The following is a 15333-nucleotide window of genomic DNA, read 5'->3' as shown; positions in this document are numbered from 1 at the left end:
CAATCTTCCAAGCCTAAGCCGATCCAAATGTATTGTCTAATCTGTTCGTCAATTCCTAAGCATCTGTATCCCTCTACTCCCCATCTACTCATGCATTTATTCAGATGCATCTTAAATGAATTTACCGTGCCTGCTTCTACCATCTCTGCTGGCAACGCATTCCAAACACCCACCACCCTCTGTGTGAATTAAGTCCTTGCCGCCTGTATCTCCCTTAAACTTTCCACCTCTCACCTTGAAAGTGTGACTGGAGCTATTTTCCCTGGAGCATTAGAGGGCCAGGGTGATTTTATAGAGGTTTATAAAATCATGAGGGGCATGGATAGGGTAAATAGACAAGGTCTTTTCCCTGGGATGGGGAAGTGCAGAACTCTAGGGCATAGGTTTAGGGTGATAGTGGAAAGATATAAAAGGGACTTAAGAGGCAACTTCTTTTATGCAGAACGTGGTGTTTGTACAGAATTTAAATAGCACCTGGGTGGATATATGAATAGGAAGGGTTTAGAGGGATATGGGCTAAGTGTTGGCAAATTGGACTGGATTCATTTAGGATGTCTGGTCAGCATGGGCAAGCTAGGCCAAAAGGTCTGTTTCTGTGCTGTACACCTCTATGATTATGACTCTACGACACTGTCAGAATGGAGAACACATGTGAGACTAGTAATGACAGTTCGTGGTGTCAGAAAATTATTCCTCTGTTTAAAGGATAGAATGAAGTTGTAGGTCAAACAGAAAATGCAAAATAAAGTCCCCTCATGATCTAGGTTAAAGGTGCAACAGCAAACAATTTGTTGTTACTTGATCTCTCTCATCTATTGTCACACAGCATAGGAACAGGCCCCGCAGCCCACCATGTCTATGCTGACCAGCTAATAGGAAACAACACTAATCCTATTTAATTGCACTTGTTCTATGGCCTACTGTGCCCTCTCATTGTAAGTGCTCATCCAGATTCTTTTTATTTAAATATTGTTATTGAAAAAGTTTTCATTACAAAATTAGAAAGTTACAAAATATAGCATCATAACATCAAAAACAAAAATAAACAATAAACCAAATACTATACCACTCTACAAAAGAAATTAAAACTGCACTTGTTGCACTGAACGGTGTGATTGATTGACCGACCGACCGACCATTGCTCTCAACCTTCAAGAGCATCAATTAATGAATGCCCAAGAGGAAGAATTTATCAGTCCAGACCATCATGCCTCGACACAAGCCCTAATCAAAACGGCAGACTGATCTAATTCCAAATAATTCAATAAGGGCTGCCACATCTTATACAAGTTGTCAATTTTCTGGTGTACCATATTTGTAAGAAAGTCTAAAGGAATATGTTCCATAATTAACTTATGCCACCCCTATAGCTCTGGTGACTTCTCAGACACCCAACACATCAGAATGTTTTTCCTTGCACAAAATGTAAGAACGTTAAAAAGCTTTTTCCCACTTAAGTCTAAGGGACATAAATTTGGCAAATCCATGAGCAAAGAGACTGAGTCCACCTTGACTTCGGTCCCCAAGACCCCCTCTATTACTCCTGCCACAGTGCTCCAATATGCACAGAGCCTGTGGTAGGACCACAGGTAATGAGTGAGGGTGACCATATTTATTTTACGTTTGGGGCATATTGAAGACGTTTTATGCAAGACTATCTGGGGCCAGATGAGCTTTATGAATAATCTTTAACTGCATACCATGGGTCCTCTTACATAGCAAAATCCTCCTCGCATTCTCACAAATGTCCTCCCATGTTTCTAAAGTGATCGCAACTCCTCACTCACTGTCTCCCAGACCTCATGGAGATGCTCAATGTCACCCGAGGAACATCTCCCCCCACCAACAAATGATAGCAAGTACTTACTGAAAGAGTGCTGTTAGCCTGAAGCACCCTTGTTTCCATGTCAGATCTATAACACTCAAGAGCATGATCTCCTTTCAGATAAAATCTCTAATCTGAAAGAAACCGATGAGGTCCATACTCGACAATCCATATTTCCAAGTTATTTGATCAAATGACATCAACGTTTAATCCTCCAGTAGATCACCCAAACGAGATTCCCCCTTCCACCCAAAGTTTAAACCTGGATCTGTTGTCCCTGGATGGACCTCTGGCATTCCAACTATGGGATAAAAAAAAATTACTTTTGGCATATTACCCTCCATCTGCTTCATTGCCCTCGATGCTTTGACCATGTTAGTAACTATTGGATTATGGCAATGTTCCACAACTATCCTTATTTTGTCTAATAACAACACTTTAAGAGAACACTTTGTCTGGGAGGCATCAATCAACCATGTCATGCCAAGTCCACACAGACCCAGTCACTTACAAAAGATAGGAGGGGGCTCAGTTGATATCTTGTAATATCTGTGAGGTCCATTCCCAGTTTCACAAGTTTAATAAAGCGTAACTTTTATATCGCCAAATAAAAGAACTAAACCGGCCATTCAATTCCTGAAATGCTTGCCTAGGAAAGAGCAAAGGAAGCATCGCAAAGGTGCAATAAGCGAGAGAGAACATTCATTTTGGTTAGAGGGACTTGACCCAACCATGATATTGGAAGGGCCCCCATCTTTGAATGTCTTGTTTAATCTTGTCAAACAAATGAACAAAAATTAGTCTTGAATAACTGATCAAAGCTAGGGGTAACAGAGAGGCCCAAGTAAAGAGAACCTCCCTGTGCCCACTTAAAGGGGAACCCACCTTCCAGGTCAGGTATTCCCCTAAACCGCATCTCCCCGCCCCCCCACCCCCACCAAATAGGCATAGCCTCTGACTTTGAAAAATTGATCTTGTAACCTGAGAAAGAACCAAATGAATTAATACACCATATCAAACAGTGTACCAAAACTGCTGGGTTCAAAAACAAATAAGAACATCATCCAAGTTTAGTGTAATCTTATGCACCTTCAGCCCCTACCTTTGGACCAGCTACACTAGTGTTCCCCTGAATGATAGTTGAGCCGTTGGTGGGGGCCAGTATGAAAACCAAAGGTGAGAGGGGACAGCCTTGCCAACTGTCCCACCAATGTTAAAATTATCAGTCCTTATACCATTGGTGAGAACAGCCTCCAGCGATCACTGTAAAAGACTTTTACCCATCTAGAAAATACTTCACCCAGGCCAAACTGCTCCAGGGTATTAAAAAAGATGTGGCCATTCCACCCAGTCAAATGCTTTCTCCACATCCAAAGAGACAAACAATCCTTGGACCAATTGCTGCTGGCACAATTGAATCATGTTAAGCAACCTCCTAACATTTATTAGAGGATCTGCAACCTTTTATAAAGCCCATCTGATCATCTTTAACAATGGAGGGCAACACCCCTTGCAACCTCAATGCCAAAGTCTTAGATAAAATTTTATAATCAGAATTTAAGAGCGAGATTGGTCAATAAGAAGCACAGTCCTCTGGGGCCTTAGCTTTCTTGAGCATAAGAGAGATATTTGCCTCTCTCAAGGATGGCAGGAGACAATCACGACTGTATGGAGAGTTATTTGGTCTAGCATTGGCCCTGACAGTATGTTTAAAAATTCTTTATAAAGCTCACTGGGAAGACCATCAATACCTGGCACCTTTCCACTTTGAAGTCGCCTCACCGCCTCCTATATCTCTTGTGCTGTTAATGGACCAGTGAGGAGAGACGCCTGCTCAGCAGACACCCCAGGAAGATCCAAGTTCCTAAATAAAAGATTCCATTTTATCCTGTCTATCCTCCCAACATTCAGACCATTGCAGTTCAGAACACAACCTCTGAAACGCCACATTGATCTTTTTAGCATTATAGGTAAGAGTCCCACTCCCTTCCCTAATAGAATAGACTGGGAGGCATTCTTCTTCCTAACTAGATATGCCAATTATTTACATGACCTATCACCATGCTCAAACAACCTTTGCTTCACAAGGGAAAGTTCCTTCCTGGCTGTATGTGTAAGCATGGAGTTTAAGGTGGATTGTAGGGCTGTGATCTGTTGCAGCTTCATCACTGACAGTCTGCTGTAATATGGCCATCTCGGCTGTCTTCAATCATACCTCGAACAGCCGCTGCTTCTCTCCATTGTGACTGGCCAAGTACGAGATAATTATCCCTCTAGCATCAGCTTTAGCAAGCTCCCAAAGAATGGATGGGTCACCAGCTATACCTGAGTTGATGACCAAAAATGCTTCAAATTCCTTAGGAAAATGTTCCATGAACTTGCTGTCCTTGAGAATGAAGGGATCCGTTCGCCAGTACTCTTTGCCACTTCATTTGCATTACCCTTAATCTATACCACTAAATATAGTGCTGCATGCCCAGAGATGGTAATATTCCCAGTTGAACAAGGTACCACCAAATCTCAAAGAGCCACAGGAATTAGGAAAAGAACAATCCTTGTATGGCACTTATGAGGATTGGATAAGAACATAAAGTCTCTGCCTGTAGAGTGGAGATGTCTTCAAACATCTACCAACCCCAGTTCCACACACACATAACCCAACTGTTTAGATTGTGCAGAAAGCTTTGGGGGGCCTTTGGGCATTCTATCCAGCACAGGATCCGTAAGGTAATTAAAGTCCCACCCTATAATAATATGCCGCAATATAAAGGCCACCAGCTTAGTGCATCAGTCAGAAATGTAAGGGGTTGGGCCAAGGGCAACAGCATTCAAAATACCATATTCCTCACCATGTGTTAGGGCCTTAAGGGTAACAAACTGACCATATTCATCTTTAAGTAAAAAATGAGGTCTGCAGATGCTGGAGATCACAGTTGAAAATGTGTTGCTGGTTAAAGCACAGCAGGTCAGGCAGCATCCTGCTGCCTGACCTGCTGTGCTTTAACCAGCAACACATTTTCAACCATATTCATCTTTAACACAATCTATTAAATTAAATGGAAGATTCTTCTGGATGAGTGTAGCCATCCCCCTGCTCCTGGTGTGAAAGGACAAGAAAAATACCTGATCAAACCCATCCTGATGTAACGTCAAGTGTTTCTTGTCATTAAGGTGGGTCTCCTGCAACAGGGCAACATCTACATTTCTTTTTTAAGACTCAACAACATCTTTTTCCTTTTAACTGGCAAATGGATCCTTCTAATATTCCAGGTGCACCATTTAAGAACACTATTAGCCATAATCCTTTACAACCATCTTTGACCTGCTGGGAGGAAGAATTTGACTTACAGAATGCTGGACATATTCAAAAGAAGACGTCGTGGAGTCGATTTATGAAAAACCAAAGCACTAAACTAACTACAAAACACAAAAGGCACTTAATGGGGGATTCTATCCCCTGGCGATAGAGAGGGCTTGCATCTCTCCATTACCCTATCCAGATTGAGCCACACCCCAGACCCAAGTAATAAAAGGAAACAGACAAAATAATGAGCCTCTGCCCACCCCCGACTACACATCAACACCAATCCTAATCAGCGAGCAAAACAAACACCTGAACAGCAGCTTCTTTAAGAAAAGGGTAACATCACAAGAAAGATAGCAAGAGAAATTAAAAAGTCAAACATTATTGTCCAAGTCTATAACTCCATCCAAAATATTTTAAGGTGACCAAAATACTTTTTACTTGTTCAGAGGAGTTAAATGACTGTACCATCTCCTTGTGAGTAATACAAAGCACTACTGGGTATCTCTTTGAGTATTGAATACCAAGGTCTCTTAATTATGTCTTGACTTCATCAAACGATTTCCTTTTATGATCACCATTGCAGAAAAGTCCTGGAAGGACATTATCTTAGTTCCCTAATAGGTAAGGGCCTTTGGATCTTTCCCCAACCTTCTAGAAGATTCCAGGACTCTTTGCTTGTCCCTGTAGCTTTGAAAATGTACCTGGACCGAGCAGGAGCACTGCAACCCATTGAGCTCTGTCAACCTTCACCCGGTCCACCTCGGCATCCCAGCCAAAAAACTGTGGCAGCCAGTCTTCAAAAACGCTTGCTAGCTGTCCACCTTCCCTTCCCTCCAGCAGCCCAACCACCCAGATGTTTTTCCTCCTACCTCGATTTTCCAGATTATCAGCCTGTTCAGTCAAGGCCCAGGCCTGGTTTTTGAGGGCCTGGTTCCACCCTGTCGAGGAGACTGAGGTAGAATCCTACGCCACAGTCCACCGCTCGACCTCTTCAACTTGCTTCCCAAGCCCATCCAAACCTTCTCATGCTTTTGTAGCATGACCGAAATCGGCTCCAGCTGAGAATGATGGTCTTCCATCAACTCCTTGATCATCCCTCGGATTGTCACGCATTCTCCAGTGACGTTCTGCTCGGCAGGTACCTTTTCTAGGCTGCCGAGGGAACTGCAGCTACAGTCACGGTTGTAGGCAAACCAGTGCCTTCAGTGAGTGCCCCGTGTGTTGGAGCTTGGCTTATGCTTTCCTTTCGTCATCCTTGCGCACACAAAAAGGAATTACAGTAGAACCTTGACTATCCGAACAGCGCATCTCCGAATCCCAGAACATCCGAACAAGATTCGAAAGCCCTGCAAAAACGACACCAGGCAACCCAGCATTCAACTATCAACTAAACAGCATTTTGACATGCACTAGTGGATAACTGGGGTAAAAATATCACTACCGCTGAGCTGGGATGCAGAGCTCAGCAAGGCAGATCTATTCAGATCGCCGCCATCTTGGATCCCCCCTGCTCATCCAGATTCTTAAATGTTGCGAGCATACCTGCCTCCACCACCCTCTCAGGCAACATGTTCCATATTTTCATCACCGGCTGGGTGAAAAAATACTCCTCATCTTAACTTTATGCCCTTTATGCATCTTAGACACTTATGAAACTTTTTAATATTTTCCCATGAAGCAAAAAGAGATATAGTTAACTCAAAATATTGACTCAATTTCTCTCTCCACAGTTGTGCTGAGTATTTCCAACACTTTTTATTTCAGGTAGCCCTGATAAGTACTTATTTTTAAGTTCATGAGGCCATCTGTTTGAGTAATTAAAATTAAATTTGGGAATTATATTGAACATCAACTATATTTTGATTTGCAGAGAATCCTGTGATGTTGGCAGTGTGGCAGTATTGGAAAGGATTCTAAAGGAGAAAAATATCAGCTACTCTTGCAAAGATAATTACAAGTATGTACTATATCTGATTCATATTTAACCATTGAAATATTTAGAAAGTTGGTGACCTTTTTCGCTTTCTTTTATGTAGTATTTAAGTATTTTAAGATAATTTTCATCCTTGCTCTTCCACAGTCTGAACATGCTCAAATTATTCTCTCCTTCTCCAATGTCCTTTAAATCTGTAGCCACAAAACCAATCAAAATGACATGTGGAATGTCAGACTTTGTTTCAAAGGAGAGGATGTTATGTGTCAGTTTGATGGAGCCTTGCTAAGGTGATCTAATTAAGTTATTATTAACGATCATAGGAGTGGATAGGGTAGGTAGAGAGAAACTATTTTCTATTGTGCGGGAATCAATAAACGGAGTGGAGATTTCTCAGTGTCGTGGTACCGGACTTGGAGACATGAAGGAGGCCGGGAAGTAAGGGAAAATTGTGTGTCAAGGCTGTACCCTGATGCAGTCTACTACAGGAGAAGGACAGCGAATGGAGGGCTGTCCATTCCATGGAGAAGGCGCCCAGTTTGACTGGTTGATGCCTGTAATAAGGGCAATTCTGCAGCCTCATCAGCATTTTGCTGCTGCAGGGCTCCTGACCATCACAGTCAGTGGCTACCAGGTTGCTGGTGGGAGCCCCCCCCGCCCCCGCCCCCCACCGTGGGTTGGGACCATTAGAGTCAGAGTGCCTTTGCCCCAGTGATGGGGCTGTCGAGGGGGAGGCAGTATATCCACGGCACAAAGGTTTCATTCCGTGGCATTTGATCTCCACTCTGAGAAGCCACTGGCTTCAAACATGATCACATTTTATGATGCTTCGTGCCTCCAACATAGCCCAGCTCTCCTGGTGGAGCTGCCGAACCTCCAGATGTGCTGGCCTTTGGATGAGGTTGGCAGTACCGGGAGCCCGTGAAGAATGACAAGCTCACTGCTGGCAAGTGCAGGCTTGTGATCACCATTTGGAAGTATGCAGTAAAATCCATGGGTTAGGGAGGCTAACCTTAAAACTCAGTCTGGTCATTTTAAAGTGAAATCTGGAGATACTTTATGAACATTACAAATCTGGAACTTTTTTTCAGTTATCCCCCTTCACCAAAGGCAGACTGTAGAAATTTTTCAAATTAACTTTGCTAGATACTTGTTGGGTAAGGATGAGTAACAATGTACAGCAATGGAGTTAAGCTCCAGATCAATTGTGATCTGATTGAACAGGCTTCAGGGTCTGAGTGACTAACTCTTATTCCATGTTCCCATATCCTTACATTTCACCACCCATCCCCAATCTACATTGCCTTCTACGGTGTACAAACTTTGTGGGTGGCATGGTGGCACAGTGGTTAGCACTGCTGCCTCACAGCGCCAGAGACCCGAATTCAATTCCTGCTTCAGGCAACTGACTGTGTGGAGTTTGCACGTTCTCCCCGTGTCTGCGTAGACAGGTGCTCCGGTTTCCTTCCACAGTCCAAAGATGTGCAGGTTAGGTGAATTGGCCATGCTAAATTGCCCATAGTGTTAGGGGTAAATGTAGGGGAATGGGTCTGGGTGGGTTGTGCTTTGGCGGGTTGGTGTGGACTTGTTGGCCCAAAGGGCCTGTTTCCACACTGTAAGTAATCTAAAAAAAATTCAAGGCCAGCATCGTTGTTCCCTGAATCACTTCAGTTTCTATCTGATTCTTTCAGAACCTGGCAATGTCCATTTATTCATGTGCACTGAGCCTTTCACTGGGAAATGGATATATTATCATTGATCAGTCCATCTCACAACGCTGCTATGATGTGTATTCTTCAAAATTCTCAAACTTCATCTGTACCAGTATTCACAGATTATGCACATCAGTGAAGACAACAGAGAGTATCCCCAGTAGCTCACTGTTTCCCCATTTCCATATTGACATCATGCTCTCCAATTCCGAAGGATCAGACTGATGCCAGTCATAAATCCAAATAAAAAGAAACTTCTGCTCCTTCTAGGGTGGCGCAGTGGCTCAATGGTTAGCAATGTTGCTTCATAGTGCCAGGGTTCTGGGTTCAATTCCAGACTCTGTGTGGAGTTTGCACATTCTCCCCATGTCTGCAAGGGTTTCCTCCCATTGTCCAGACATGTGTAGGTTAGGTGGCTTAGTTATGCTAAGTTAGCCATAGCGTCCAGCAATGTGCAGACTAAGTGGGTTAGCCGTGGGAAATGTAGGATTACAGAGGTATGGTTGGTCTGTGTGGGATACTCTTTAGAAGGTCAGTGTGGACTCAATGGGCCAAATGGCTTGCTTCCACACTGTATCGATTCAATAATTCCAATACAATTCCATTTCTTAGATCAAGTTTCTAACATTATATCACATTGTCTGGACGGTAATTTTTTTTTCTATCAGTTTTACAGCGTGAGTCACTGATAGTGAGGATGGTCCTTTTCCCTGTTGCCACAAAGGGATCGATGTCTGTTATATTAATCCTTGAAAGACAAAGTCGGTTTCATTTAAAATGATTGATTATTTATTATCATATTATGGACATGACCTCACCTAGAAATGGTGAACATGCCACTGTTTTCATTTTTGACTCCTCAGTTCATAGGCAAGGAATTGTATACCATTTCATTCCAGTTCTGAAGCTTATGAGAAACTGTGACATGAAACCATTCAGAAATTTGGTGTCCAAATATGTGCAGATGATATTTGGTCAGCTTTTTGGATAGGTCATATTAGTGAATGTACAAAGTTGACCATCTCTTTACAATTGATAACATACCACAAGACAAGTAGTGTTTACAGCACAGATGGAAGCCATTCAGCTGGTTCTGTCAGCACTGGACAACACAGGTCTGACTGCATTAATCCCAATTTCCAGCTTTTCACCATTGTCCTGGAGGAAATAACGACTGATTATATACATACTGATGAAATGTTACAGCAGTTTTTGACTCAACTGTCCTTTCAGGCAGAGTTCCAGGCTTCCACCACCGTCTGTGTGACAAGTTTCTCCCCAAACCTCCCTTCACTTCCTCACTCTTACCTAAAAGCAATGCTCCCCTGGTTATTGAACCTCCTACTCATGGAAAAGTGCCTACCTATCCATGCCCTTCATAATCTTATACTCCGGTATCAGGTTCCTGTCAACATGCTCCACTCCAAGGAAAACATTCCTAGCCTTCCCAGTCTTTCCTCATAGCACAGGGTCTCAAGTTGAGGCAGCATCCTGGTTGATCTCCTCTGTACCCTGTCTACCACAACCATGAGCTGAACTTAAATTTGGCCAAGTGCAGGGACCTGAACCTGTGCCCATTTGGGTCTGGGTGACATCACCACAATGCTACCATCACCCCCAAAACTGATACAAATTGAAGTTGCAGTTTCTTTTTATTAAAACTTCAGCCTGGACAAACAGCAGTTATTACTGTTAGCACATGTATATATATATAGAGAGAGCCTGAAATTTCTGTTTGATTCTGTGTGGAGCTGAGAGGGACTGGAGAATAGAACAAACCCTGATTGCACCAACGTTTCTGTTGAGGGCCAGGGGCAAGCCTTCTGACACTAAACATCCGGCCTAAGATCAAATGGCAGTAATTGGGTGTGTTTCTGGATGTCACCTGGAAATGTTCTGCCACAAGCATCATTTTAAAAGCTATTAGATAGATAGAAATTTATTGTCACTTGCTTTTGTGTAAATACTGTAAAAATGTGTCAGTCACCAGAAAATTGGCGCCACTTAATTACATGAAGTATGTTTATTTTTTAAAAATCTAAGACAGCTATCATGTTTTGTTCATTCCACGTCTCTTGGTTTCACAAATCAAGTACTGCCGAAGACCAGGACCTATCCGACTGTCAAGGACTGGGATCCTGTCAAACCAACCAAACTCTAGACCTTGCTGATACCTCAGAAGATGGGGTCCCACCGAGACCGCCAAAGACTGGGGGCCCAACACGACCACCGAAGGTTGAGGACCCCCCAAAGCCACCCAAGACTGTCAGCTCATCGATACCGCCAAAGACCAGGGATCAGCCAAATCTGCCAAAGAGCAAGGGCGTGCCGAGACCACAAAGACCGGTGGCAGACCCTGTCAACCGAAGGCCAGGGGTGGGCCCCGGCAACCGAAGGCCAGGGGTGGGCCCCGGCAACCGAAGGCCAGGGGTGGGCCCCGGCAACCGAAGGCCAGGGGTGGGCCCCGGCAACCGAAGGCCAGGGGTGGGCCCCTTCAACCAATGGCCAGGGATGGGCCCCGTCAACCGAAGGCCAGGGGTGGGCCCCGTCAACCAATGGCCAGGGATGGGCCCCGTCAACCAATGGCCAGGGATGGGCCCCTTCAACCAATGGCCAGGGGTGGGCCCCTTCAACCAATGGCCAGGGATGGGCCCCTTCAACCAATGGCCAGGGATGGGCCCCATCAACCAATGGCCAGGGATGGGCCCCATCAACCAATGGCCAGGGATGGGCCCCATCAACCGAAGGCCAGGGGTGGGCCCCTTCAACCAATGGCCAGGGATGGGCCCCATCAACCGAAGGCCAGGGGTGGGCCCCATCAACCGAAGGCCAGGGGTGGGCCCCTTCAACCGAAGGCCAGGGGTGGGCCCCGTCAACCGAAGGCCAGGGGTGGGCCACGTCAACCGAAGACTAAGGTCTATCCATATTGATCACAATTGGGAGACTGGGGCTGGGGGCCTGCCACAACCACGGGGGAAGCAGGAGCTCGCTGAAGCCACTGAGGAATAGGCACCTGCCAAAATTGCTGTAGACTGAGAGCCTGCTGAAATTGCCAATGATGTGGGCCCACTGAAACTGCCACACCTCAGCTGCAGAACAAAGAAAGTAAACTTGTTGCAAAAGGTGAAATTAAGAAATGATTATAAGATGAAAAAATAAAAAGGATACAGCCGGTCAGCCAAAAAGGAGCAGATAGACCAAGATTCCAAACACTACCTAACCTGCCATCTCCACCATCTTGCTATTTTAAGAGAAATGGTATGACTGGCTAATCTTTGATTACAATCATATTATAATTGGCAATTATGACATGGCTGACCCTCCCTGCAACTATTTTACATCCATTTCATAATAAATGGTGGGTATAAAATATTGGAGGTTCTAAGCAATCTCGAAATAAATCAAGGCAAGGAACTAACTATATTGATTAGTAAATGACAATGATCAAAATCATGATATTAAAGCTAAACAATTCCTCTGGTTTTGATGTTTCCTTCCCAGTTATTAACAGAAGTAGATGAGGAAATGTTTGATGAAGTAGTTGTAATTTTCCAAGCCACACCAATTCAAGAATTATCTCCAAATATTGTGCAATTTGGAAAAGAAAAACAAAAAATTTGGGAAAATTATCTTAACAAAGCCCATGGCTTGAAATTGCAGTGGGAAAGTTAACTCTGACAAATTTAATTAAAATGCTTAAAGAGTAACTCAGATGGTAAATCTAACAGCATCTAAGGATGTTATTTCCATAAATGTGAGGGGGCATTTAACAACATTGTGCATTAGGGACTGTTAACAAAAGTGAGACAGAATCAATTAAAGACTATTTGTTTCAGAGTTTGAAGATAACCAGTACATATGAGTATGTATTCACATTGGTAGAATGTATCTAACAGTGCCCTTCAGATATCTGGCCTGCCTCAACTTTGCTCATATTTAGAAATGTTTTGAATGAAGAAATAGAGAGCTGTTTCTCACTAGTTTACTGCTGACACTAAGTTAGATGATGCAACATATAGTTGCGTAGGTTGAGGTTGATAGTTGCAAAGGGACATCAGTTGATTCAGTGAGAAGGCAAAACTGTGAAAGATGGTGTTCAATGTGGAAAATAGACTGAGGTCATCCACTTTGGAACTAAGGAGTGGAGATCAAATTATTTTTGAAACAATTAGACTGGATTTAAGCAGAGATTCTTAGGCTGGGATTTTCTTCCTGAAGGCAAATTTTACAAAACAGAGCTTTTCCAATTGTTTTGATCTCCCATCCTGCTTGGCAGTATCCATCCTATAATCTTCACAGCAGAGTGGTGGGACCAGGCTAGATTTGAGGTCATTGCTTTCTGAAGCAGATCCTTGGCAGGCACGGAGGTGGCAGTTTCCAATGTGGACAGTTAAATGGCCCGTCTCCATTCACTGGAACTTTGGCTCAGTTTGGAACATGAACTTTAAGTACCCTTGCCTTTACCCTTCACTTGCTCCACTCACCAGACCCATTCATATCCCTCCCAATACCTCGTAATCTACCCCCCATGTCATCTTCACACCCAGTCATTCGTAGCCACTTTGGATAGAACTCATGAGATGTAGAACAGGAATATTGTAAAGCATGGTGTCACGCAGATATCATTGCTTAGTTCTCTTAAAGATGTGTGCTTGCCTGATCATCGATGCATGCAATATCACAATGGTGGCAAAGTTAATAATGCATTCTTCATAAGATTTTTCACTGTTGTTTATAACAGCTATCTTGCATAAACATTGTCTGTATTCAATTTTTCTAATATTGAAGTGACAAAATGTATTGAGAGTAAAGTACTAAATTGTGAATTCCGCACTGCGATTAGTGCTAAACATCTGAATTGCAAAACATCCTCATTTACTACTCAAGTGGCTGTTCCTGTTTAGATGAAAATGTGAAACTTGATGTATGGGTTTTGAGCTATGTTCATTTATTTTAAAGTTTTTTTTTAAAATGTTTGTTGTTTTCTTGATAGGGCTGCTAAAATGCTGCAGTGTATGGACAAGTTGGATCATCCATCCTGCAAATTAGGTGAAAAGCCAATTGCATGACTGGCCGACCTGCTTAAGCTACTCTCATGGAATTTCTAAAGCTTCCTGCTTTTATACAGACAGGCAATCAATTAAAATGATGCTAATATATAAAGTAAGCTCCAATATACAGTGTAGTGTGATTACCTGTATTAATTTGATTAGAACTTAAGGTGCAACCCTGTGAAGAAATAATGTACATTTAACAATAAAAGAGGATCAGTGAAATTTTAACAAGGAAAATAAACTGAAGAATCCTGCATTTAACATTTGGGCTAGTAATCTGGTTCACAAAGCTCTTTACACTGACTCAAATTGGCACCATTTCTCCATGTGTAAGGTGTAAAAATCTAAGGCCTACCACATGCCTGGTTTTGGGGCCTTAACTTTTGGTTTTGCTATTTGCTCAAGGGATGTGAGCGTCACTGGCTGGGCCAGCATTTATTGTCAATCCCTAACTACACTGGACAAGGTGCTGCTGAGCAATGTTCTTGAACTGCTACAGTGCATATGGTGTAGGAACAACCACAGAAAGCTGTTAGGGAGTAAGTTCCAGGATCTTGGCCAGTGGCAGTGAAAGAACAGCTGTATGTTTCGATGTCAGGATCGGGAGTGGTTTGGAGGAGAAATTGCCGACATTGTCCTTCCAGGTGATCATATTTTCCAAATCCACAATGTGAGAAACGGAGCTCATTCACTTCAATAATTTCAGTCTGAGACAAGATCTGAAGCAATCAGTATGTTTATTATACACTTGCAAGCATGGTGCCTAAAATAGACACACAGAGTTTAGCAAGTACATATCTTATATAGGATTCACTACTCCAAACCCGGTGCCCATTACTTTTGTTTACCTCTTGCCTTATCCGGCCTTGTGCATAACAAAGTATAAGTTTTACTCGGCCATTTCACCACATCCTGCTGTGGCCCATTGTTAGGTATATCCTCCTTCACTGCCATCTGTTTCCCTTACTTGTGACATTTCCTCCCATTCCTCAACCATATTGAACCTTATGACCTTTTCAATTGGGGTCTGTTTTTGATTTTGCAGAAGTGGGAAACAGATGCTTATAACTACTGTTTGTACAGGCATATCTGGCTTAACCTACATCCTCACAGCACCTTTTCTATTTGTCTATAACATCTACCATTGTTTGCAGGCATGTTTCATTCTTGTATACACATTTTAGCTAATACAAAAACAATTATATATTTCCTTCACATAGCTTTCATTCTTGTTGACTCAGCTCTTTGTTGAAACAATTATACATTGGCGTGAGTTCATTTACCTTGCATAAGTAATTATGATTACAGAAGTAACACTACTTTACCTCTATCCCACAATTTCCCCCTTTTTCTTTAATTATCATTTGTTATCTTCTGCATTTTTCCTTTAAGCATCACCCCCAAAATTCGCAAGCATCATTCCGGAGATTTCATCCATCTTGGTCTCACTCATCCCCTCATTATTTAATTGATAAAGTTCCTCTGCCTGATTCCCTTTTAGG

At 43.0% G+C, this 15333-nt stretch overlaps 1 protein-coding gene across 1 annotated transcript in view; it reads left to right on the top strand.

Moving 5' to 3' along the window:
- The window catches only part of LOC132815982 (uncharacterized), a 37348-nt gene extending 23584 nt beyond the window's left edge, over window positions 1–13764 (top strand). Inside the window, exons 8-9 of the mRNA XM_060825377.1 lie at window positions 7003–7089; window positions 10871–13764. Coding sequence (XP_060681360.1) covers window positions 7003–7089; window positions 10871–11786 — 1003 coding nt within the window. The 3' untranslated portion in view covers window positions 11787–13764. The remainder of the gene's footprint in view (window positions 1–7002; window positions 7090–10870) is intronic.
- The last annotated feature ends 1569 nt before the right edge of the window (window positions 13765–15333 follow it).

Source organism: Hemiscyllium ocellatum, chromosome 1 (genome assembly GCF_020745735.1).
Source record: "Hemiscyllium ocellatum isolate sHemOce1 chromosome 1, sHemOce1.pat.X.cur, whole genome shotgun sequence".
Lineage (NCBI taxonomy): Eukaryota > Metazoa > Chordata > Chondrichthyes > Orectolobiformes > Hemiscylliidae > Hemiscyllium > Hemiscyllium ocellatum.
Note: the sequence above shows the minus strand (reverse complement) of the source record. Positions and strands in the feature narration are given on the sequence as shown.